General features: G+C 33.6%; 1 protein-coding gene across 12 annotated transcripts in view; it reads left to right on the forward strand.

Annotated features, from left to right (window-relative positions):
* Positions 1-25,820, forward strand: part of ANKS1B (ankyrin repeat and sterile alpha motif domain containing 1B) — a 1,094,885-nt gene that overhangs the window by 242,105 nt on the left and 826,960 nt on the right. For all 12 annotated transcript variants that reach the window (XM_059402276.1, XM_059402278.1, XM_059402277.1 and 9 more), the window contains exon 9: positions 22,410-22,550. In XM_059402276.1, coding sequence (XP_059258259.1) covers positions 22,410-22,550 — 141 coding nt within the window. The remainder of the gene's footprint in view (positions 1-22,409; positions 22,551-25,820) is intronic.

A 25,820-nucleotide genomic window follows, 5' to 3' on the forward strand; every position in this document is an offset into this window, starting at 1 on the left:
TCCATTGTTTTTGCCTCGACCATCTTGTTGATCATCTAAGTTTGCTCCTTTTCAGTTGCTCTGCCAGCTTAAATGGCTTATTGATCCTTGTCTGCCTGTTCATATAATTGGGTATGCGATCCTTCCACACTTGGACTGCCCAGGCTTTGGAATCTCTTGAAAAGTGGTAATTAAAAATTCAGAGGGCTGGATTTACCCTCAGAGCTTTTAGTGGGAAAGCTTATTTAGCTTTTAAAGGGAGATCTGTATTTTTCAAGTGCAATCGGGGATGCATTGAATTTAGCCCAATCCTATAATTCCTCTCCAATGAAAAGTAACATCTGGCCATTTTAAATGAACAAGAAGTTTCTCTCCTAACTCAGGGATATCCATGGATCTGTGACATTTGGTGAGAGAGGAAAACCTAGAAGAGGCTATACTCTCTCACACCTTGCCAGTAAATGTCAGGCCAGAACTGTATTTTCTTTCTTAGCACTTAAGATACCAGGTGATTCAGGGTTCCTCTCTTGGCCTCCAGGGTATATATATATATATATATATATATATATATATATATATATATATTTTTTTTTTTTTTTTGAGCTCGAGTGACCCCTCCAGGGACTTAGGAAAGAGAAGGAATAGAGAATATGGACACAGTCTTATCATCTTCCAAGAATCCTATTCCCCAACTCTCCAACAGAAATTAGGTTCAATCTTATTTGGTTGTCTGGTAATATATATCACAGAATAATTATGCAACATCCTAAATATCCCCCCTTTTTAGAAGTGTTGCAATTTCTGCCGAGAGAGTTGTTTTATTGGGTAACTTTTAAGTGAACTTTTTTCTTTTTATAAAGAAATGGAGAATTTATTCAGAGGAACAGAAGCAGTTGGAGATTTGACTGGGTCATTTTGATTCCCGGTAGGAGTTAACTGCAATTCAACAGTGTTCTCAGCAGAGACTTTCTTTTACTTCAAAGTCCTAGAACTTTAGGAAGAGACTCTAATTATAAGATATTTTATGGAAAACACTTGGAAATTATTTCCCACTGGTGCAGTTTTAAATACAGTAATCACATTACTTCCCTACACCCACCTCCCCAAAAGCCCCCACTAAATTATGTATTTTTTTAGGCTATAATATTTGCTATTTTATAGGCTTCAGGGTAAAAAATATTTTAGAAGAACAACTGATAGTGCTGTTAAGACTTTACTTACACCAGTCTTGTCTTGGTGCATGGCTATCCTTCTGATCTCACCTCTGTTGAGCAGGACATGGAGAGAGAGATGAGGCTAAAAACTAGAAAAAAGATGCAGGCCTAGAAAGAGAGAGAGAAGAAAGATTTTTGAAAGAAGTTGTCTTTAGAAAAATGCAAAGATTCACTTTTTTTTTTTTAAGATTTTATTTATTTATTTGACACAGAGAGAGACACAGTGAGAGAGGGAACACAAGCAGGGGAGTAGGAGAGGGAGTAAGCAGGCTTCCCGCTGAGCAGAGAGCCCCATGCGGGTTCGATCCTAGGATTCTGGAATCATGACCAGAGTCGATGGCAGGCGCTTAATGACTGAGCCAACCAGGCATCCCTAAAGATTCGCTTTAATAAGTTCTTTTAAGTATTTTGGAATCTTGTTAAAGAGTGTGTTAACATTATTTTTAGATAGATGTTATTAATCTGGACACATGCAATATTGAGTTTGCTTTGATTCATTTGGCGTATATGTTATCAAGATTTACACCTCAGTTCTTCCTGTGTCTCACCACACATTTGCCTACTCTCTTATACTCCCTCTTTTTTTTTAAGTCAAATTGTGTCATTTTATAATTTACATTTATAGAATAATACTCCTTGCCAACAGTAAGGATTACATTTTCTCATTTGTTTTCCAGATTTTGCCTTCAGAGTAGCTAGATGGCACTTTGAAGTGGAAGTATATTTAGTAGTCATGTTATTTTAACATTTCCAGAAGTGAAAGACCTAAAAAGAAATGAGAACCAAGAGTACATTTTTTAAACTCAAGTTAGAAAGGACCATTATTTGAATACTTCAAATTAACAAAAATTGCTTGGTTTCTCTTAATAAACAGAGTGAATCTTACTTATTTTTATAAATTATTTGTAAAACATAAAATGTGAAGATAAGATATGAAAATTATGAAATTCACTTAAATTCTTAGGACTGCCTCTGCTTTCTGGTAGACATTTAACCAACTTAGTATCATTACTGGAATCACAAAAAGAGTAATAGTCAGTCAGTTTTTTTTTTTTTTTAAAGACATTTTTTGTTACAGACAATTTGGGAAATAGAAAATGTATGAAAAAGAAAATGAAAATTTACCTTTCATAGAGATATATGTATGTTTATATATAAAATATTTTTTATTAATTATTTTTATTAACATGTAATGTATTACTTGCCCCAGGGGTACAGGTCTGTGAATCATCAGGCTTACACACTTCACAGCACTCACCATAGCACATACCCTCCCCAATGTCCATAACCCAACCACCCTCTCCCTACCCGCATGCCCCTGGCAACCCTCTGTTTGTTTTGTGAGATTAAGAGTCTCTTATGGTTTGTCTCTCTCCTGATCCCATCTTGTTTCATTTTTTCCTTCCCTACCCTCCAAGCCCCCACTCTGCCTCTTGAATTCCAGAGATATATTTTATCTTAGTTTTTTCATATATAGATGACTAAAAATAAAACTGTATTTTAAGTCTTTACTTTTCATGGGAATTTTTCCATGCAAATAACTTTTCAGAAATTTTACCTATAATAATATTCCAGTATATGGAGGTAGCATAATTTCATTATTTCCTACAGTTAGACATTTGGTTGCTCAGAAATTTATTTGATTATAAATAATACTAAGAAAATAATACTAAGAAACATACTAAAAAAGGTATATATACACATTTTGTGTGATTAGGTTGGTAGAGTTGAAATAAATTTGTTAAAGCATATAGTCAATAATATTTGTTGGCTTATAAGAGTATTCCAATTTGATTGTAGAAAGTTTGCAAGATTTAGAAGAGTGTAAAGAAATAATCTGAATTGGCCATTATTTCACTATTTAGAGACAACTTTGATTAAAAATTTAAAAACCAAATTAACGTGCCCAGGGTTTGTTATACTGCTTTAAAAAAATGAATTAAAATGAAATTTGTCCATAGTAACTTCTGAGAATATGATTTTTAAATATTTCATCGTATAGATATAACGTAATTTATTTAATAATGTTTTTCTGTTACATGTTAAGTTCTTTCAATTATATAATCCTTTAGCCTAAATGTTACATTTTTCCTCTAGTATAGATATCTAGAAGTGGAATTTTTTAAAAAGCGATGAAAGAGGAGGCACCTGGGTGGCTCAGTCAGTTAAGTGTCTGCCGTTGGCTCGTGTAGTGAAGTGATCTCAAGGTCCTGGGATTGGAGCCCCATGTTGGAATCCCTTTTCCCTCAGTTCGTGTTCTCTCTCTCTTTCAAATAAATAAATAAAATCTAAAAAAAAAAAAAAAGTGATGAATAAGAAGAAATTCTTCTTTAGGTTCTTTATTCACACTATCAACTTATTTTTGGGGGTGCATGGGTGGCTCGGTTGGTTAGGAGTCTGCCTTCAGCTCAGGTCATGATCTCAGGGTCCTAGGATTGAGTCCCACATCAGGCTCCCTGCTCAGTCGGGGGCTTGCTTCTCCCTCTGCCTCTGCCTCCCTCCCTCTCTCTCTCTCTCATGAATAAATAAATTCTTTAAAAACAAAACAACAAAATCTTTTTTTTCAAAAGATTTAATCAAGTTCTCTTCCTAACTCAAATCCCCTCATCAGCATTACATGTGATGCTTAAAAAAAAGAGTGCTAATTCAATCAGTGAAAGCTAGCACTTTGCTATTTGTATTTCTATTTCTTTGAGTGCTAATAAGCACTTTTTGTAGGATCACTGGCTAATTATATTACTTTTAAAATGATCTTTTCAAGTCTTTTATATATTTTAAAATTACTATGCTATTTTACTTATGGATTTGTGGGGTCTTTTCATTTAAGGATATTATTACTTTGTTGTATTTATTGTAAATTATTTTCCATGAATGTAATTCATTTTCAAATTTTATTAAGAATATGCAAATACAGGGTTTAATTTTTTAATGAAATAATGTCTCTAAAAATTTATTTTACATGCTTACTAATTTTTTTTTATTAGATAGTTCTTTAAAAGAAAGTGCTTTTTTTCCCCCCTCCACAAGAGACTTCCAATTCACATGGTTTCCATTTGCTATGGTATGTAGAAAGAAGCTTAACATCCCCGCCCCAGACATTATAAACTTATTTCCCATTATAGTTTATTGAGTAATCCACTCGTTTTCAATAGATTTTTTGGTGCTTCCTTTTTCTTGTTTTAGGTATTTATGTAATAAAGATTATATATTACTATCTGAACTAGTACTATTTCTTCTATAATTTTTGCACAAGTACTAATATTTCACCTTTTATAGTACTTATCTTCTTTTCCATAATTAGTTTTTTTCTCTTTATTCTGTTGAACTTTCTATTCATTTTGCTACCTTTCCCCTCAAATCAACAGAGATCAATTTATTATTTTAACCTTTCATTAAAAAGTATTTATTGTTGGGGCACCTGGGTGGTTCAGTGGGTTAAAGCCTCTCCCTTCAGCTCAGGTCATGATTCCAGGGTCCTGGGATTGAGCCCCACATCGGGCTCTCTGCTCAGCAGGGAGCCTGCTTCCTCTTCTCTCTCTGCCTGCCTCTTTGCCTACTTGTGATCTCTGTCTATCAAATAAGCAAATAAATAAAAATCTTTTATAAAAAGTATTTATTGTTCAACTATGATCTGTTATGTGCAGTTCTAGTCTCATATAATTATATATGGACAACATCAGCCCTCAATTTACTATAGAATTTTGATTGTAATTACAAGTAATATACCTTTATTTGAGAATGATTTAACATCTTTGGAACATTCAGCCTTCTCAATCAAGATTATGATATCTCTCCTTTTGAACTAGTTTTCCTTTGTCTCTCAGCGATGTATTTTTATGTTTTATAATCTCACAGCTTTGTTTACCAAAGGCTTCCACACCTCCCATTAAGGTTATTGTTACCTATTTTGATTGTGAATTTCAAATTTTGGGAATCATATCTTTTTTCTATTACATGCTCTAGGAAGTTTTCTTATATATAGAAAGATTGTTTATTATATTTAATTTATAACCAGTAGTCATATTATACCCTCCTAATTATTTTCAGCTGCTCTTCTTAAGTTTTATGAGTATGTAATTGTTTCACCTGAAAATAATGTGATATTATAATGTGATATTTTCATAATTATATGTCTATCTTTTAGGATATAATTTTATGAACTCTTGACTTTTACATTGGCAAGAACTTTAATGACATTAGATAATAATGACAGTGATGGAAATTGTTATTTTCCCACTAATTTTAATGTTATTATGTACTGTTGATTCTTGTTTTAACTATCCTTTTTTCTGTATTTTACTAGATGTCTTTAGGGATTTTTTTTCGGTTTTATTAAATAACTTTTTGGTATATATCGAAACAGATTACATTTTATTTGATCCATAACATTCCCAGTTTAAATCCATATTGTATTATTATTTAAATATGCTATTGGATTTTTCATGTTATTTAGGATTTTAAGATGTAAATCATTTCACTCATTTTTTATAGCAAAGATGTTTGATTTAACATAAATTTATCATTGAGCTTTTCTTTGCAGTTTATTATAAGTTTTAACATACCAACTTCTTTCTTGTTTTTAATCTGTAAACAATATTTAACTATTGTCAGTTTTATCCCTCCTCTTTAGCCCTATAGTTATTATTTAAGTATTTAAAATAATGTTTTGAAATCTGGAGTAGGTGGGCTTTTTTTCTTTTTGGCTCAATATTTTTAGTAATTTTTAAAGACTTTCTTTTATTTGTTTTGCTTTGACATCATAATGAGAGGAAATCAAATTTATCCTCTTAAGGAATGGGATTTTTTTTATGATATATTCTAAGGTAAATTTTTGTAAACATTCCACAAATGTTTAATAAGAGACTTCGGTTTTTCTTTCCAGCTACACCTTTTTACATCTTTTATATTTTATAATAATTTTCATTATTAATTTTGTTATTCAATCACTATGTTTTATTTTATTTGCTTTCTATATCTTTATAGATTGACAATAGAGTAGAGTGGTCTCTCATAATTATTTACTTGTTATCTTTGTATTTTCATAATTTTGCTTTATACTTTGATATTTGATTAAAATCACAATTTTTACAGTTAGAACTTACCACATGTCTCATATATGTTAATCACAAAATAAATGGTAGTTTTCAGAGCCTAATATTTAGGATTGCTTCTTATACTTTTTGAGTTTGGCATATAATAATTAGCCCTATTTAAAACCTTGTATTTCAGCTGTATTTATAATTAATATTTCCCATCTTTATTTTTGTGGTTGGTTTCTTATATACCTTTGGTGCTTTATTGCTGCCCTCCCCCCCCTTTTTTTTGCCTTTCATTACATAGGCTGCATTTTATTATCTTGTTTTTATAGTGAATTGGAATATAGAAATTCTTATTTTACTTTTAATACTGTCTTTTTTTTTTACTTTTTAAAAGATTTTATTTATTTATTTGAGAGAGAGAGAGAGGGAGAGAGAGAGAGAGAGAGCATGAGAGGGGAGAAGGTCAGAGGGAGAAGCAGACTCCCTGCAGAGCTGGGAGCCTGATGTGGGACTCGATCCCAGAACTCCAGGATCATGACCTGAGCCAAAGGCAGTCACTTAACCAACTGAACCACCCAGGTGCCCCTAATAGTTACTGTCTTAAAGTTTATTCAATACATTCTTTAGGATGTATTTTTCCAGTTATCAAGTTTAAGAACAAAACTACAAATTTTAGTACGATGAGAAATTTAGCTGCCTTTAACTTGTCTTTTTTGCCGTCTCAAGATGTTGTTAATTAAATCTGAAACTCCAATCCTTTTAATATAAAAGTTATTTTAATCCTATAAACCTTTTCTTTTTGCTTTCACTTTCAATCTTATAAGCATATTAGCAAACAATATTATATTTAGAATTTTATTTAGTTGAGTTAAATATTCACTAATTATCCTTTATATTGCATTGTTGCATGTTTTGGATCCTTTAACTTGTCTCGTGATAGGATAGAACTTATCTTCAGCTGGGATAAATTTGTTGTCTCAAGAATTGTTTATGAGAGCTGACTTGTCTACGTTTTGTATTCAAGTGCAACTGGTAACTTTGCTAGGCATAAAATTCTTGAGTTACAACTCTGCACCCTGAAAAATCTGTGGACATTTTCTATTATGTGATGATTTTAATATTGCTAATATTGCAAAAATATAAAGTCAGCATCATATTTTCTCTTGGTAGATATGGTAGATATTGGATTTTTAAAGTTTTCTTTGTTTTCTGGGTACATAGGATGTGAAAACCTTCCTATTGGCAAAGATCTCCAAACTGGTTACTACGGTTACAAGAGAGTTGAGATTCCAGTGGTGTCTTCTCATTGCCTGAAGTTTTAGGCTTTTTATTGATCCTGCGAGGTATCCAATACTTACATAATTGTATTTTCTGCTTCATTTAGCCAGGTTAGTTTCTGTTATTTGTATCCAAGAATTCTCACTAGTATAGTGGGCAGCCTGAATGCTCACTCTGAAAGCTTGAAGAGCTTATTCTTTTTTCTTAGAATTAAAAGATTTTGCCAAGATATGTCTGACACAATTCTTTTACATTAATTTTTTGAGGCATTTGCTGTAGACCAGATCTTTCTTGATTCTAGAGAGTTTTCTTCTATTCTATTTTTGATGATTTCCTCTATATCCATTGCTGAGGCTTATCCTGTCAGGATTATCTGTTCTTTGAGTAGATCAGTGTTCTTAATTTTTCTGATGGACCAGATTTTCTGACAAATTTTTATCCTCCTTCTGTGGATTTGGGCCAGCTTCTTTAATTTGGTGATCAAAACACTAAATGACATTTTATAACATCAATTTGGCTCTTAGAGACTTCCAAAAAGAATTTTATGATCCATTCTTTTCTTATTTCAACCAGTTTTATTTGTATCTTTGTCTCAACCCGAGCCTTTTCTTTTCTTGTCATTCTCTGTTGATGTTTTTGTGTTGAAATTCGCCAAGGTAATCTCCAGGTTTTACTAGGAGGACTTACAGGACTCAGCAAATGGTTGTACTCACAGTAATGATTTATTACAGGGAAATATACAAAGCAAATCAGGCTAGGGAAAAAAATGCATGGATGAAGTTGGGAAGAAAACAGGCACATGCTTCTAAGGGTTCTCTAACAGTGGAGTCAAACAGGATGCCTTTAATTCCCCTAGTGACAAGTTGTGACAACACTTGTGAAATGTTGCCAACCAGGGAAGCTCATTTAAGACTCAGATCCCAGATCTTTCCTGGGGGCTAGTCATGTAGACACCCTAGCATGTACCACAATCCCAGACTCCTAGAAGGAAATCAAATGGTCAGTATAAATCTCTTTTCAGAAACAATTTAGGCACAGTCAACCACTCTTGTCCAAGTGACAGGAATTTCTCAGAAATCCCAAGTTCCCAGTGACCAGCCAAGGACTACTTGTAAACACTTTTCAAAGGGTAGAAAGCTATGCTGTGTTGCCTCTTTTATGCACAGTTTCATACTGGCTAGTTTTTGAATGTTTTAAAAGATGCTAAATAAATTTGCTAATTTTTTTGTATCATATAAAACCAGTATCAGAGAAAAAGATATATCCTAGAAACTATTTCCTTTCCTTATGTTTCCTTACAATATCTTTTAATAGTCTCTTCCCATGAGAGCCTTTTTGCAGTTTGTTCTTTTTTTTTTTCCCTCAGAGACAGTGAGTGAGAGAAAGAGCGAGCATATGAAAGAGAGGGGCAGAGGTAGAGAGAGAATCTTAAGCAGGGTTTCATGCCCACTATGGAGCCTCCCACAGGGCTCGATCTCACCACCCTGAAATCAGGACTTGAGCTAAAAGCAAGAACTAGACAATTAACCAAGTCTCCCAGGCACCCCGCCACTTGCTCATTTTTTAAAATGAAGTAAAGGCTTTTTAGACCCTATATTTTCAATTGGTCATTGATATTATTAATCCCATCTTTCTTTTGGGTCTAATAAGTTTCCATTCTCACATCTAAACTTTTAATGATAGGTTGATATAGAGGTCAATTTGTGATGTCTAACAAGCATCCACTTAAAGAGACATTTTCTAGAATGAAGTTAAGCTCTTTAACTTTTGTTAGATTTTGCTAGAGAATAAAATATCTTTTTCTGTCCTTTGAAAAATGTTGTACCTTAAATAATACAGTGTTTAGTGTGAAAAGCTCCAGCTCTTCAGACTGTTTTTCAGTAACTGACTGAACTTTCCAGGATTCGGCACCATTCATTGATTTCTGCTTTCAACCATGGCACATACTTGAAGCTAAAAGGTATTGTTTTAGTCTGGGTCACATTAGGAGACAGATATCACATAGCAATTCAATAGACGAAGCTTGACATAAAAGATTTTAAGACAACATTTTGTAAAGGTAGTTTATGGCTGAGGGAAAGTACCCAGGCAAGACAAACTTGGAAGAGAGGCCTTTTCCACAAGGCTGTGGTTCAGACCTCACTGGAGAAAGTAGAGTTGCAGCCCATAGGAGGTCCCTTACGGGTTGGCCAACATCACAGGGAGCTCTGTGGATGGCCCTTCAGAGTTGTCGTAGGTTGGGAAAAGATAACTGGATTTCTTTGGCTAGTTATTATATATAGGCTGCTCTAGGAAGAGACTTTGACTTTAGGTAATGATAGCATGGCACTGTCTGTGATGTAAGTGACAGATTTAATTAGGTATAGGGTCAGATCTGTTTGGAGCAGTTATGTTTGGTCAGAGCTGTGTGTCCTTGAAAGGGTTTTTCAGATGATAGAAATCCATAGTTGAGGAACAGAAAAATTCTTTTCTTGTAGATGAAATTAGTTCTCAATTACGGTGATCATTGTGGAAGACTGGGGAATGACTCCGCAGTAACATCTGGTAAATCAGAAATTGCTGATGTTTTTGATTGTCATGGGTACATCCCACTTAGTATCTCAGACAAAATGACTTATCCAGCATAGGTTTAGTGCCAGGACTAGACACAATGTGGCCCTGGCATTTCAATTCAGGTGTTTGATCTTGGATCTGGGAAATTTCATTAAGTGCTGGCAGATGGCAAGAATGTTGCACAGATTAAAGGATATTGCATCTAGGTTTAGCTTGTCCTGGTGCCTCTGGAAAGTTTTTTACTTAAAAAATTATCTCAAGAAAGAGGTTTTTTAAGACACTCAAGTATAGCTAATCTGATTATTACTTAAAGGTAGTTTATCAGGGAGAAAACATTAGTTTTTAGTTTCTTTGCTAGTGTAAATTAGTGAAATATTTCAATCAAAAAATTTATTGGGTGTGTTGAGCATATAAAAGAAGCATATTAAATTCAGCATTCAAATACCCACTCTGTGCCATATACTACTCTAGATACTAAGAGTACAAACATAAGTAAGATATAGACCTCCCTCTTTCTGTTACCCCTGGGAAAGGATTCTATTTTAGATAATATGTTTATGACTAAATCAACCAGGTCAAAGTTGAGCCTTGAGATGAAAAATTAACTTCAAGAGTTTGCTTCTCAGGATTTCATTCAGACCCTTTCCTTTCTCTCATATGCACACTATCCTGTTCACTGTGGCTGGTGAAATTGAGGAAAATGCTCTTAGGATTGGAAAATAACCTAAATCTAAAGTTATTTTGAGCATGAGTTTATTATAAGCCAAGAACACAGACCTAAAAGATTTCTATCAGGACGCATGACTTTAAAGAACCCTATTAAACAATTTAACTTCTCTGCACTGGAAAACAGACTCACCAGGTATATTTAACATGTAAACACACACACATCTTACAACAAAAATACCTTCTGTGGGGATGTAATTTCTTATATTACATTGTTGTATGTATTCTATCAAATCCTTTTTTATTTTATTTTTAAACAAGTATTCTTTTTTTTTAAAGATTATATTTATTTATTTGACAGACAGAGATCACAAGTAAACAGAGAGTCAGGCAGAGAGACAGGAGGAAGGGGGCTCCCTGCTGAGGAGGGAGCCTGATGTGGGGCTTGATCTCAGGACCCTGGGATCATGACTTGAGGCAAAGGCAGAGGCTTTAATCCACTGAGCCACCCAGGCACCCCTCAAATCCTTTTTTAATGAATCAGAGAATTTTTAAATATTTAAAACACCTTTAAATATATATTTTTGCTGCTAATTGCTATGTAATCAGTAACGATGTGACCAAACTGTGATCTAGATTTCAGTTTTTATACATCTTTCACCTTTACATACGTACTTCACCCTATGGATTAGCATGATCTTTGTGTATAAACTGGAAAAAAAGGAAATCATATCTATCCTGGAAGATGTTTTGAGGTTTATTTTTCTAATGTTTGCAAAACCTATGAAGATTTTGTCGATTGTGTGATCTGATTGGCAAAGGATTATTTAGACATATATAATTGTTGTAACACTATTATTTATAAAGAAAACTCGACTTGTTCATTTGTAATTATTTGAATTTCAATTTTCATAGCTCTTTATGTAAGCTGACACATTAGGTCTAAAGCTGTGTAAGTAAAAGCATTGTAAGTGAAGGTGTTTTATTATTAGAACCCCAAATACCATACAATAGTAATATCAATTCATAGCAGTTAGTAATACATGCATCACATAGAGGTGTTATGATTTTATTTCATTATGTTAATAAATATTTAGTAATTATTAATGAAAGCACTTGCAAATAAGCATCTCAAGACATCCTAATTGGGTGCATTTAAAAGATTCTGTATCCGCTGTTCTTTTGACCACTTATAGTTTTCCTTTGTTATGTTCTCCATGCATTTTTTAACTTCCTAAGTTTTTTTTCTTTTCTCCCCAGGGTTTTGTCTAGTGCTGTTAAAAGAATGTTTTGATCCTGCAGTTGAATTTACAAACACTAACATATCTAAAATCTTTTATATTTTTAAAACATTATTTAGTATTTTAGTCTTGCTTTCTGTGGCTTTAAGCTTTTCATGGGCCCGAACTAATGATCTTAGTCTTTTATTTCCATTCTCCTGTGAGATGATAAAGTTAAGAAATTATTTTCTCTTGTAATATGAGAAATATTATATTAAAAATAAAATGAGGACCACTGCTTATTGTGTAATTTCCTCCAACCAATTATGTGAATCATGGAAGTTATCCAGTAGTATCAAATCATTAGTCGAAACCATCTGTTCCACATCTCTTAGCAGTGATGTGTCCTTAACCTACCCTTGGTGATATAACATTAACAGGCTGTGAAAAATCCCCAATTTCTATCCTATTTTATTTATCCTATTTTGATTTAGTGTCATTATGACCTAGAGTTAATCAGTTTTCTACTCATCTGACAAACTTAATATCTAATTTGTATTCATTTACTTTTCAGTGTGAAATGCTTCAGTTGTAAGTTTTGTTACTTTATGTCGGCTTAATTAATATATTTTCAAGCACATTCTTTGCTTTTCAAAAATTTTATTTTCATATAACCGAGCAACTGCTTCCCCATAAAATGGATGAAATATAAATGTGAAGAATGGCAAATAATATGTAATTACATATTGAACATGGTAAAATATTGCGATTTAAGAGTGGACAATTTTTATCTTTTGATTATGAGATTATTAAAAGTCTTTTTGGGCCTGTTTTCCTGGTCAAACATACTTTTTATTTTCTGTTTTTTAGTCCAATACATACACGCACACACACATACACATGAACATATACGTATTTCCATACATTATGTATGTATGGAACTAGCACATTAGCATTTTTATATTACATTTGTTTAAAGGGCATTTCTATTTACAGTTGTTTAAAGAAGACATAAAAAATGAGAAAGGACCAGAGTTGTCAAGTCACAACTACATGCATTTCAGGTGTCCAGAATTGTGCTAGTCATTTTTCAGGTTACACAAATAATAGAAAATTTTGGTCCCCTAATCATAAACATAAGATATACTTTATGTAACATCTAACAGATAGTTCAAAACAGTAGACTGAGTTGTCAGCACCATCTGTACTGTGGGATTTAGAGAATTTAGATTTTAGTCTCTGAAACCTTTGCACCTAGCCAGAGGCTTTCTGGCTCTCCTTATTCTCTTCTTCAATATTTCTTTTTTTTTTTTTAAAGATTTTATTTATTTATTTGACAGATCACAAGTAGGCAGAGAGGCAGGCAGAGGGAGAGAGAGAGAGGAAGAAGCAGACTCCCCACTGAGCAGAGAGCCCGATGCGGGGCTTGATCCCAGGACCCTGGAATCATGACCTGAGCCGAAGGTAGAGGCTTTAACCCACTGAGCCACCCAGGCGCCCCAGTTCTTCAATATTTCTTACAACTAAAAATAATTGCTTTACTAGCAAGTCCATCCTTCAGAAAGTGTGAAATACCTCTGATACTTGCAAATCTCCTAGTTCCAAATACCACTGTACAGAGTAACATCATTTTGGTGTTGTGGATTGTAAGAGGTGGACTCAGTGTGTTCAGTGGCATAAAGACTTGTTTTTCTTCTTCCTTTCTTTTCCTTGCAGATATAAAAGCTATTTAGCATTCCCAGGTAACTTCAAATAAATCTGAGAGAAATTTTGTTTTTCAGGGAACTTAAATGTTGCAGCTTTGGTGAATTTCACTAACCTGGAATGGTTGAAGTGCAAAGCTAGTCTAGGGAAACATTGAAATTATTTTCAGAAAACTAAACAGATGTTTAGTGTTAATAAACTGATGAAGGTATTATTTTTGACACTAAGTTTTCCAAGCATTGCTATTATTAAATTGTGGCATGTGATCTCTTTTTCAGGACTGAATTTAAGAGTCTGCTTCTTTTTGAGTAATATGATTACTGACCTGTATTTGTTTGATCATTGGCCCTGTCATAGTTTTGGTTTATAAATAAGCCAGCTTAATGTCTTACAATTTTCTTTCTCTCACCATATCCCTTAGTTCCCCAATTCAAAAAATAATATAAAAAATAAAATATTATCGATCTGTCTTTTTCTATTGTCTTCCAAGTTGACAAAAAAATAATCCTGTGTAAAGTCACCTGTGTAATGAGATTGGCTATGCACATTTGGAGATGAAATGTATGCTAGAGTTAAATCGTTCTGCATAATGAAAGAAAGGAATTCAAAGAGCTAATGGAATAAACCTATGGGAGGAAATAGACATCAAAGAAGCTAGGCACTTCTCAGTGGAAGGGGAAATGTGTGAATGTGTTCTTTAATGAAATCAATAGATGCTGAGCTCTACATTGGCTTGAATATAGGACAAACACAATGAAAGCAAGAGAATTTAGTAGAGTCAGAAGATAAAGTACACTCAGATCTGGGTTATAGTTAAATTGGTATGAATGCCCATGTTAATTTTGAAGGCAAGCTGGCATTTATTCATTAACTCATTTCTTCATCAAACACATATGGAATGGAAAGGTCTTTAATGTTTCAGACACTGTGCTAAGTACAGTGCTTGTGGTAGCTAACCCAAAAGACATCTCAGCAATCAGGTAGCTTGTAACTGAGTAGGAATAGGAGATATTGAACCAAAATCATACAAGTAACTGTAAACTTATATTTTGATAATTGCTATTAAAAAAAAAGTAAGATGCTATGAAATCACGTAAGAAAGGAAACTAATTTTGGCTGTGGGATCAAGAAAGGCTACCAAAGGAAGGGAGTTAAGTTCACACCTAAAGCACAAGTAAGATTAATCCTGATGAAGATAAGAGAATGTTCCCACAATTTATTTTTTTAGGATTTGGTACAATAGCAAGGAACAGGAAATCTAAAATATCTTTAAAAGGGTTTTTTCCCTCTTCTACATGAAAAGCTTAGACTAGGCAGTCTAAGGCTGGTAGTACTCATCAGCAAGAGGAATCCAGGATTATTCTATTTTATTGTTCCACTGTGAATGTTCTCTAGTTTCGAGGAAACCTCATGGTTCAACATGACAGTTTCAGCTCCAGCCATTTCATTAGCATCCCCATCAATAGAAAAAGAAAGCCGGGGGGAAGAAGGACACGTTTCATCACTTTAAGAACATTTCTTTTACCCAAAGGGATTAAGTTAATCACATGCTCACACCTACCTGTAATGGAGCTTGGGAAATGTCTTTATTCAAGGTAGGCATATGTCTGACTAAAAGAGTTTGTTATTATAACTATAGAAAAAGAGGGCTAGGTGTTCTGTTTCTAAAGACAAATGGAAGAAGAGAGAATGTATCCTGGGAGACCGTTAGTTGTGAAGTTCATAAGTGAAGTTCTAGGTAGGAGGAAGCTTGATATATTCCAGGAAAGAGACAGTGTAGTGTGTTTAAATGTTATGAGCAAAGGGGAAGAAGAAGGATGATGGGGAGACAAAACTAGAGAGGCAGGTGAGGGCAAGTCATATCCAGTCTTTTGGATGATAAAGAATTTTGCATTTTACTTAAAGAATGATGAAACTTGAATGCTCTTAAGGATGAGGGTAACATGTTCATATTTTCATATAAAAAAAACTTCTCTGCACACTGTGTGGAGAGTAAGTTAGAGACAACATTGGCAGTATATACAAAGTTTAAAATGGTTGTGCTTTTTTTTTTCTTTAAGATTTTATTTATTTATTTGACAGACAGAGAAAAGTAGACAGAGGCAGGCAGACAGAGAGGAAGGGAAGCAGGCCCCCTGCTGAGCAGAGAGCACGATGTGGGACTCGATCCCAGAGGCAGCAGCTTAATCCACTGAGCCATGCTTTTTGAAATACAATTACATATTTATGAATTTATCCTAACAAAATCATCAGACAAGTTCAAAATCTGGAAAGACAGGCACTGAGTGCTTACAGTGAGAATGAGGTTAGGAAAACTTCACTTTCTCCTTTAACAACTTTTAATTTTGAATAACTTGTTTTGCAATATGCATGTATTACTTAGAGTTTCATTAAAAATCAATAAATCAACTTCATCTTTTGAAAAACAAAGACAAAAACACTTGGGGCTTAGCTGCATAGTTGTCCAGATTGATGACTCCTATTCCAAATGGTCTTCCTTTGTATGGACCTCCATTTCTGATGGTTGCCTGCCTCCTGGAGTCTGTCTTTCTGTCTGGTCCCTTTGCATTGACAGTTCCATTAGATGTTTGTCCTACTTTTCATTTTGGTTTTTGTACTTCTGGTAGGAAGAGCAACAGTCTTGTCTATTCCATCATCCCATTTCCCCACCCATACATTGTTCTCTTATATTCTGGCTAAGTTGAGCAACCCAGGTTTCCTCCAGTGACATTTAGACAGGACAGAGATATCCTCCGTCTTTGCCCCACCACTGCCATGTTTATAAAATATGCATTAGAGAAATGACTGGTGAAGGGGCTCTGTGGCATCATAACAGGTCCTTAATCCTTCATTTCAACTGCATGGACTTTAGAATTTTAGAGTTAAAAAGTAAAGGCCTTCATTTATAAACTATGAAAGAAAAAATGTTCTTTTTGGATATTTTGAACATCTTGAATATCTGTTGTCAGGAGTTTGGTTCCATGGTAGAAGAAAGTTTACAGTGCCTAGAGTCAGAAGACTTGGATCATAATTTAGTCTCATTTGTAGGATGATCTTGCAAATTAAATAACATTGTAAGAATATCAGCTTCTTCACTTGTCAAGCAGGGGAAATCCCAGTGCTGCTTTATTGGGCTATTTAATATCTGAAACCATTTTTTTGTTGTTGTTTACTTTCCATTTTTCACATTTCATGGATTATTACACTTCCTTAAAAACTGATTAATACAAACCGAGGTCACATTTTCTCACAATTCAAGTATTTTATTTTAAAAATTTTTCAAAGATTTTATTTATTTATTTCTCAGAGAGAGAGAGCACAAGCAGGGGGAACAGCAGGCAGAGGGATAAGCAGACTCCACGCTGAGCAGGGAGCCCAATGGCAGACTTGATCCTAAGGTCCTGGGATCATGACCTGAGCCGAAGACAGCCACAGCCACCCAGGTGTCTCAAGTTTGGGAGTGAGCTAGTGGGTTTGCAAAGCCTTCAAAATGCACCATGCTTGCATTCTTACTTCAGAAATCAAAGAACAGGCAGATGTTCAAAAGCATCTGTTTAACTTCAAAATGAAACCAAAAAGGCTTTCTCAGTGATAACTTGTTCTGAAAGTTCTCTTCAGATAGTAGAATAGGATTTTTTTTCCTTTCCCCCAGAACAGGTAGATTCTTTCTGGCATGCGGCATATCAAAAATATGATTTAGAACTGAAATAGTGAAACTATAATCCTTTCAAGAGTCTATTCATAAATTCGCAGACTTGACCTTCCCTGGAAAACATAATCTAAACTGCTTTAAAAACTGGGCACACACATCCACCCTGTAATTCTAAAAATGAAGACAGCAGAATGCTCTTTTTTTTTTTTTTTGCTTTTTTAATGTTAGACTGATGTAATTATTTTAGAAGTATTTTTATTTAAGCTCAAATTTGTCTCCCCATGATATTTATGTATTATGAATTTAGTCCTTTGTGACAATGTAGAACTTGTCCAATCTTTCATCCACATAATTACTATGTATTAACCAAGAAGGTTAATAGGCATAAATCATGACAATTTAGGTCTATATTCTATGGAAGAATTCCTGGAACTTTAGGAACACAGTTGGGTCTCTAATAAAAAGTTTCAAAGGCATTTGGAAAAAAGGAAACTCCCAAGTTTAAGTGTGTTCATGTGGCTTTCTTTTCATAAGTAATTGAAGATTATATTTAGTTTGATAAAAACCTTTCCCAGGCATTTTTTAATTGTAAAGCAGCACGTGGAAATTGTTTTACACCGCTAATTTATATACTGTCTTTAGGGGGCAGTACTAGACCACTGATAAATTTTGTTATTTCTGCTAATGCTGCTGGTAATGGTTAATATAAAATAAAACTAAAGTAACTATAGTGAGATTTACAATGCAATTATATGTACCCCTTAATATTAGTAAAATTTTTTAGGTAGTTAAGTGAAAATAATAGTTTGAAATTCATTGATAATTCATTCAATAAATAATTGTTATATTCTATAATGCATACACATTATAAGAGATACAAATGTGAATAAGACAACATTTGCTTTCAAATAACTTACAGTTAACTAGGATAAATAAGTTGTGTGTGAGTGTGTGTGTGTATATATACAACTCTTTCAGGATAAAAATAATAAAAATAACTATGTATTATTTTTCACGTGACACAGTCACTATCATGCAATTAATTTTATCCTTGTACAACCCTATCAAGTAGGAATTATTATTTTACCTACTTTTCAAATAAAGAAGCTAGGAATAATAAGATTATGTGATTTTCTCTAAGTAGCACAGTTGAAAACAGCAAAGATGTGTTTTAAATATATATATCTATTTGACGTCACATCTACTTCTCTTTGTCACTATGCCATCCATCATCTCAAGGTCTATGTGAAATATTATAATACACAAACTCACTCAAAGAGCTACAGACATTTAGAAGAGAGCCATATCATTTCTCTTTGTGGGAAATCTAAAAAGTGGAATCTGAGCTGTATTTTGAGGAATCAGTGGGCTTATAAGATAATAATAGCTAAAATGGTAGTTAATATGTATTGAAACCTTATCATGTGCCAGGCACTTTATATTCATTACCTTATATAATTATCAAAAGAATTCTGAGGGAGATTCTTTTATATTATTTCCATTGAGTAGATAAGGCAAGAGAGGCTGACAATGGTCATATTTGACAAAAATCACGCTAATAAGTAGGCTAATAAGTTGGCAAGCTGAAAATTCAGAACGAATTTTAGAGCCTAACCTTTTTACCAGTACAATGCTGCATGGAGAAGTAAGATGGAAGGCATGAATAAATGCATTGAACATGATTAGTGTATAGTAGAGGAAGTAAAAGTTTTGAAAAATAGTTTGACCATAGAACCTTGAGGAATTTGGGTATTATTTACTGTACAATGTGAAGTAATTTATGAGCAAAGAAGACACATAAACAGGGTGTTTCTCTGGAGAGTAGAGGAAATTCCCTGTAAAACTGGATCAAATAATTATAGTACCATTAACATAAATACAAAAGAACCTATTAATTTGTGAAATGTTGATAATTCTTACCATGAATGTATTGATTTATGGTGCTATGCCATGTCAACATTGACGATCAAACAAACAACTGATCATGAGTGGTGAAGGAGAGGCCTATTTGGTTATTTCATTCTATTTTGTAGACAGCATTGACCATACACACAGATGCTCTTGCTAGATTAAAGTTTTAGATGCCCCAAGATTTTCTCACCAGGATGTCTGTAGGATGAAAAATCCCTGTGATTTTCACCTTTTGTTACTGATTTCAGAAATGTGTTTTCATGAAAGGATAGGTGACTATGTACAAAAGCATAGAAATTTTAGTCATCACAGAGAGCAAATTGTTTTCAGGAGTGTCATAATATAGCATAAATATATTAACAAATACACTTTTTAAAAATTTGAACTGCAGGGTGCCTGGGTGGCTCAGTGGGTTAAGCTGCTGCCTTCAGCTCAGGTCATGATCTCAGGGTCCTGGGATCGAGTCCCGCACCGGGATCTCTGCTCAGCAGGGAGCCTGCTTCCCTCTCTCTCTCTCTTTGCCTGCCTCTCTGTCCACTTGTGATCTCTGCCTGTAAAAAAAAAAAAAAAAAAAAAAAAATTGAACTGCAATTACATCAGCTTGGTTAATCTTTTTTTTATTTTTTATTTTTTTAAATTTAATTTTATTTTTTCAGTGTTCCAATGTTCATTGTTTATGCACCACACTCAGTGCTCCATGCAATACATGCCCTCCTTTTTACAGGATATTGCGTTGAATGAGAAGCAATGTAACATAGTGGTCAAGGGGGTCAGCTCTGGAGTAAGGCAGTCTGGATTGGAATCCTTTTTCTGCCACTTACCAGTTCTCTGATCTTAGTTTTACTTGACCTCCCTGTGCCATAGTTTGTGTGAATTAAAATAAAAAGTGTCACATAGTAAATGCTCAATCAAATAGAGCTATTATTATTGTTGTATCTTACAGGCTGTAACTGCTTATGGGGCTTTTTAAGTTTATGATTTTTCAGTTATTGAAAATTGATCAAGGGAAATTTAAGATGTGAATGTAGAAAAATACAGTCTTGGGCGCCTGGGTGGCTCAGTGGGTTAAGCCACTGCCTTCGGCTCAGGTCATGATCTCAGGGTCCTGGGATCGAGTCCCGCATCGGGCTCTCTGCTCAGCAGGGAGCCTGCTTCCTCCTCTCTCTCTCTCTGCCTGCCTCTCTGCCTACTTGTGATGTCTCTCTGTCAAATAAATAAATAAAACCTTTAAAAAAAAAAAGAAAAATACAGTCTTTTGTTTTTTTAAGGATTTCTTTATTTTAGAGTGTGAGAGAGCACAAGCACAGGGATGGGGGAGGAGCAGAAGGAGAGAGAGAGAGAGTCTTTAGCAAGGAGCCATGCGTGGGCCTGAGATCATGATCTGAGCTGAAATTGAGAGATGAATGCTTAACCGACTGAGCCATCCAGGCACCCTAAAGTCTTATATTTTAAAGTCACAACTTCTGGGGCAGTCAAGGGGGTACCATTTACAATTTAATATATGGAGTATTTTTACTAACTTCAATAGTCATAATATGTAGGTATGTGTCCAACACTACCTTCTGAAGACTTTTACCTTTTTTTAAAACAAAAGAATCAGTTTGCTGAACATGCATAAGGTTATTTGAATATGGAATTTTCATCAGTTTTGGCAAAATTCCTTGCACTGTTACTTTAATGATTTCCTTCTACCTCTACATGGAGCTCTTAATTTGATCCCTGATTTGTTAACTTTAAATTTTTCCTCATCTTTAGTTCTATCTTCTGGGAGATTTCCTCAGACTTATTTTTCACCTTCTATTGGGTTTTAGGTATTTGTTTAATAGTATTCTGTTCTCGTTTCATGGATGCAAGTATCTTCTATTTGTGGATACTATTTATAACTTTTTTCTGTATATTAATTTTATCTCTGTTAAAGGCTTTCTTCAGATGTGTGATGATGGCTTGGATTCTCATTCATATTTACCTAAAACTGTTTATCTGGGTAGAGATTTTTTGAGAGATGGGCTTCACAGTAAGAGTTAAGGCATAGTCTCCCATCATTTTACTAGGGACTTATAGATCTTTTTTTCTTGGGAGGTCAATTTCTGCAGAGGGGACTATATTGTCATCTCCCGCCTGAGGGATATAAACCTAGCTGCCATATTATCTAGGGCAAATGTGGGCAGGCACTGGAATGGGTTGGGAAGCTACAACTACTAGATATTCAATTATTTGTTTTTTCAGAGACACCCCTCTGTTAACTGTGCATGGAGTGTTAGAATTCCTAATCTCTTTGTTTCAATGCCACCAAAAAATAAACCTCCAATTTTTTTTGTCAGTGGTGAAGGTTTAGTTCCTTGGCCAGTTGAGAACATGGGTCTGAGTCTATCCTGTTGCAGCTCACCTGCACATACATCTTAATGGAAAGTCAGTCTCTTGATTCTTAAGCCCCTTTGGTGGTACTGAGTCATGAATAAACATGCTGCTTTTTTTCCCTCTTGTAGACATTTTGTTTTCAGTTTTCTCAAGTTTGCTAGATCAGGTAATTCATACGTTTGTTTATCATTATCTTAAAGTTTTCTTGTTATTACTCATCTGCTAATCTGTTTATCCATTTGTTTATCATTATCTTAAAGTTTTGTTATTACTCCTCTGCTAATCTCTCTCCTGTTGTCCTTGTCCTTATGCATGTTAGACCATTTTTACAAACGGTTCAACACTGAAGTCCTATTGTTAATTTTATAGTATTACTCTTGTCACACATATAATATAAAATTTTATGAAGTTCATTTTTTGAAAAAAATGAAAAAATGTGTGGGAAAAATTGTGGAAAAAATGTGCTTTTAGCAATTCTTATTTCAATAAAGTATTTTCCTGCTATTCCTCTGATTGCATTTAGAAATGATAAGATTTCTCTAGTTTGTTGCTGCTGAGGTATTTTCTTGGGTCATTTTCTTGTCTATTTTTCATTATGAACTTTGAATCTTTCTCACCCAGTTTTTTCACGTTCAAATTTATTTAAACATTCAACTTAAATTGAGTTATCCAAGTTTTTGTCTTAGTCCTATGGCATAGCCACATAACCATGGTGAATATTAAGCTGATTTTGCTTGCTAACATACACTATCAGAAAATAATGTAATTTAATTGATGTTAAGATATCTAAATAACATTCAGATAATATATTGGTATAATATAAATTTAATTTCAGAGAACTTCATCTACAATAAATTTGTCACCAGGAGAAGTGGAAGATGATGATGACGAAAACACTTGTGGGCCCTCAGGACTCTGGGAAGCATTAACTCCTTGTAACGGATGTAGGAACCTTGGCTTCCCCATTCTTGCACAGGTAATGGTTTACTTTTCTCAAGATGTAGTAAAACATAAAAATACTTGCCCATGTTTTTAAGGAAATCTTTTTTTCTCTCTTCCTGGAAATCTAATAAATATCGTACACATTTTGTAATTTTTCTTCAGTTAAAGGTCAGTTTATCTAACTTGCTGTACATGTGTGCATACTCAAACACATACTTTACATCATTTTATGTGGTTGTTTTATTTTGATCATGATGCTAGTTCCCGAAAAATTGAGTTGTTTTTGAGATTTTTAATGTTTATGATCCAGAAATGGTTCATTTAAAGAATGCTTTTTCAATTATAATTTATATTAAAATAATAGAAAATGATTTTCAAGGAAACATGGAAGGGCTCTTTATAAGCATTGTCACTGAGTCTTTTAATTTTTTAGCACAATGAAACATTGTAGAATAATGTTCACCATTGAAATTATGTAGGACAATCCAAAATTGAGACCAAAACTCTAAAATATTGACTATAATTTTGAAACCATCTCACTATTTGTTAAGTCAGTTTTATTCTATTGCATTACCTTCAAATTACCATCGTGTATTTTGGACCACAAGCTTATGGAGGAGTTTCAAAAATAAGTAAAATTTTCCAGAGCTGGGAAATTCAATGCCACAATGAAAATAAGAAGAAACATTTAATACAAAAATAATGTAATGGCAAAGATATATATGTCTAACTACATAGTGCATGTGTGGAAAAATAGTCTTGGACAGATAATTTGCAGTAATTGTCCAGAATAGCATAACATCTCAAAAATATTTTGTTTTGCTTCAAGTATGAAGCAATTGTGTCTAAGAAAAATATCACTTTTTTCATGTCTTATGTCACCAATTGACCAGAGCCACTCAACTTCCAATATTAATTTATTGTAGAGAAAATCAAATAAAATATAGTGCTTAAAGAATCTTCACCTTAACGTGAACTATTTTTAGGACTTTAAGACACTATCCTTATTACAGAATTGTTATCAATATACTGGACCATGAGTTCCATAAAGATAGAGATTACTGTATTACATCTATTTCTAAGGCCAACATAGTTCTTGGTATATTGTCAATAGTAAGTAGTAGTTGAGTGGAATGATGAACAAATATGTGTATTTGGGAGTTTCATTTCCTCAAAGAGTTTTACCTCATATCTGTAAGGAAATAGGAGAAAGGAACAAAAGAAATACAGATTTTATTTTATTTATATAACCTCATCTGCTTAAGACTTTACTAGTAATCAAATGCTTTTATCTATTTTACTTGTTTCATAAGATAAAGTACTAGGACTCTGAGCCATCAATAATATATGACTATAATTTACTTCTCTACCGCCTTCCTAAATATTATTTTCATTTATTAGGCTTTGGTAGTAGGCTCAGCAGTAACAATTTTGGCTTCTAACAATACTAGATATTTCCCTTTGATCATTTTATGGTGAAGATTGGCAAATAACAATATATATATATTTTTTTAAATTAAATTTTATTTATTTGACAGATTACAAGTAGGCAGAGAGGCAGGCAGATAGAGAGAGAGGAGGAAGCAGGCTCCCTGCCAAGCAGGAAGCCCAATGCGGGGCTTGATCCCGGGACCCTGGGACCATGACCTGAGCCGAAGGCAGCGGCTTTAACCCACTGAGCCACCCAGGTGCCCCGGCAAATAACAATATTTTAATACTTACATTTACCACCTTTAATTTCCCCCCTTAATTTGTATATGAGTGTATTTTGTATCATTTTTTAAACTATCAAATTCTTTAAACTTCATCTTTTTGTTTGTTTAACTTGCTCATCTAGAGATAATTCCCATTTCTCTCATTATATTACACCCTGTTTGATTTGGATTTTCTTCTGAAATCTCTTATTCTGTTGTTCTATTTTAAGACCATATGACTCAGTTTTGGTATTTTTACATATAATGCAGGAGAAATCATGATTGCATTAATTAGCTGACATTATTGTTTATGCTTAAAAATTATTAATATTTTATAAAAGTATCCTTATTAGTATTTTAATTGTTATTGTATTACATCTATAAGTTATCTGAGATATAATATTTTTTTACTCTATTTAATGTAATGAATGAAGAATAGAAATCTTTTATTAATATTTTCATATGGTCTTCTACTAAAGTTCTCAATTTGCTGATGGAGAACAACCTTTAACATATGTGTATATACTTAGAATAAAATTTAATACATTTGTTGTGACATTGGAGACATCATATCAAATATAAATTTGTTCTACAATTTGCAATAGCTTTGAACTTAGAATTTTGTAGGCTAGCTTCAAAATAAGTTTTCTTAAAATTTCATGAATAACAGGATTTTATTTTGAAGTTTCTTTTTTAGATCTGAAATAAAAATCATTAAGCCAACCACTGTGGATATAAGGTCTCAAGAAAAACCATTACCTTACAGTTTGGTATAGGAGCCTTTGTGATCAGTGGAATTAGTATAGTGCTATGCGAATTTCTGTATACTCAGATTTGTTGGATTCAAATAAAATATATTTGTTTCACATTTATAACTCCTAATTTAACTGGATCCAACACACATGTATAAAATATCTATATTCAAAGCATAGTACTAAACTTCAGAATCGGGAGGATTATGAAAATTCAGACTTAATTAAAACTATGTGATGTATTACTTTTAGAATCTTTTTTTTTTAAGTTTTTATTTATTTGACAGATAGAGATCACAAGTAGGCAGAGAGGCAGGCAGAGAGAGAGAGGAGGAAGCAGGCTCCCTGCCGAGTAGAAAGCCCAATGTGGGGCTTGATCCCAGGACTCTGGGATCATGATCTGAGCTGAAGGCAGGGGCTTTAACCCACTGAGCCACCCAGGCGCCCCTACTTTTAGAATCTTAAATAGATTTTTTACTTGCAAAATTAGAACACTGGCCGATCCTGTAGATTTTACACTTCTAAGATGATCTAAACCCTAGTTTTTGTCTTGATTTTGAATTGATCCTATATTCTAGTTTTAGCTAATTATTCTGCTTTCCTAGTTTTAATATGGCATTTTATTCTTCCATTGTGACAAGATGTTATTTAGAATTCCAAATATCTATAAAGAAATTTAGAATTTAAATAACATCAGGAAATTAAAATTAAGATTTATACAATATATTGGATACTTTAGAATCAAAGCAGTTAAATAACATTTAAGTTGTGCAAAAAACAAGAATAAAGACTGGGGAAATGAATCCCTTTCTAGAAAGTATAAATAGTTTTTCAACACTCCTGATAATAATACTACCA

This window comes from Mustela nigripes, chromosome 6, assembly GCF_022355385.1.
Source record: "Mustela nigripes isolate SB6536 chromosome 6, MUSNIG.SB6536, whole genome shotgun sequence".
In the NCBI taxonomy this organism is placed as follows: Eukaryota; Metazoa; Chordata; class Mammalia; order Carnivora; family Mustelidae; genus Mustela; species Mustela nigripes.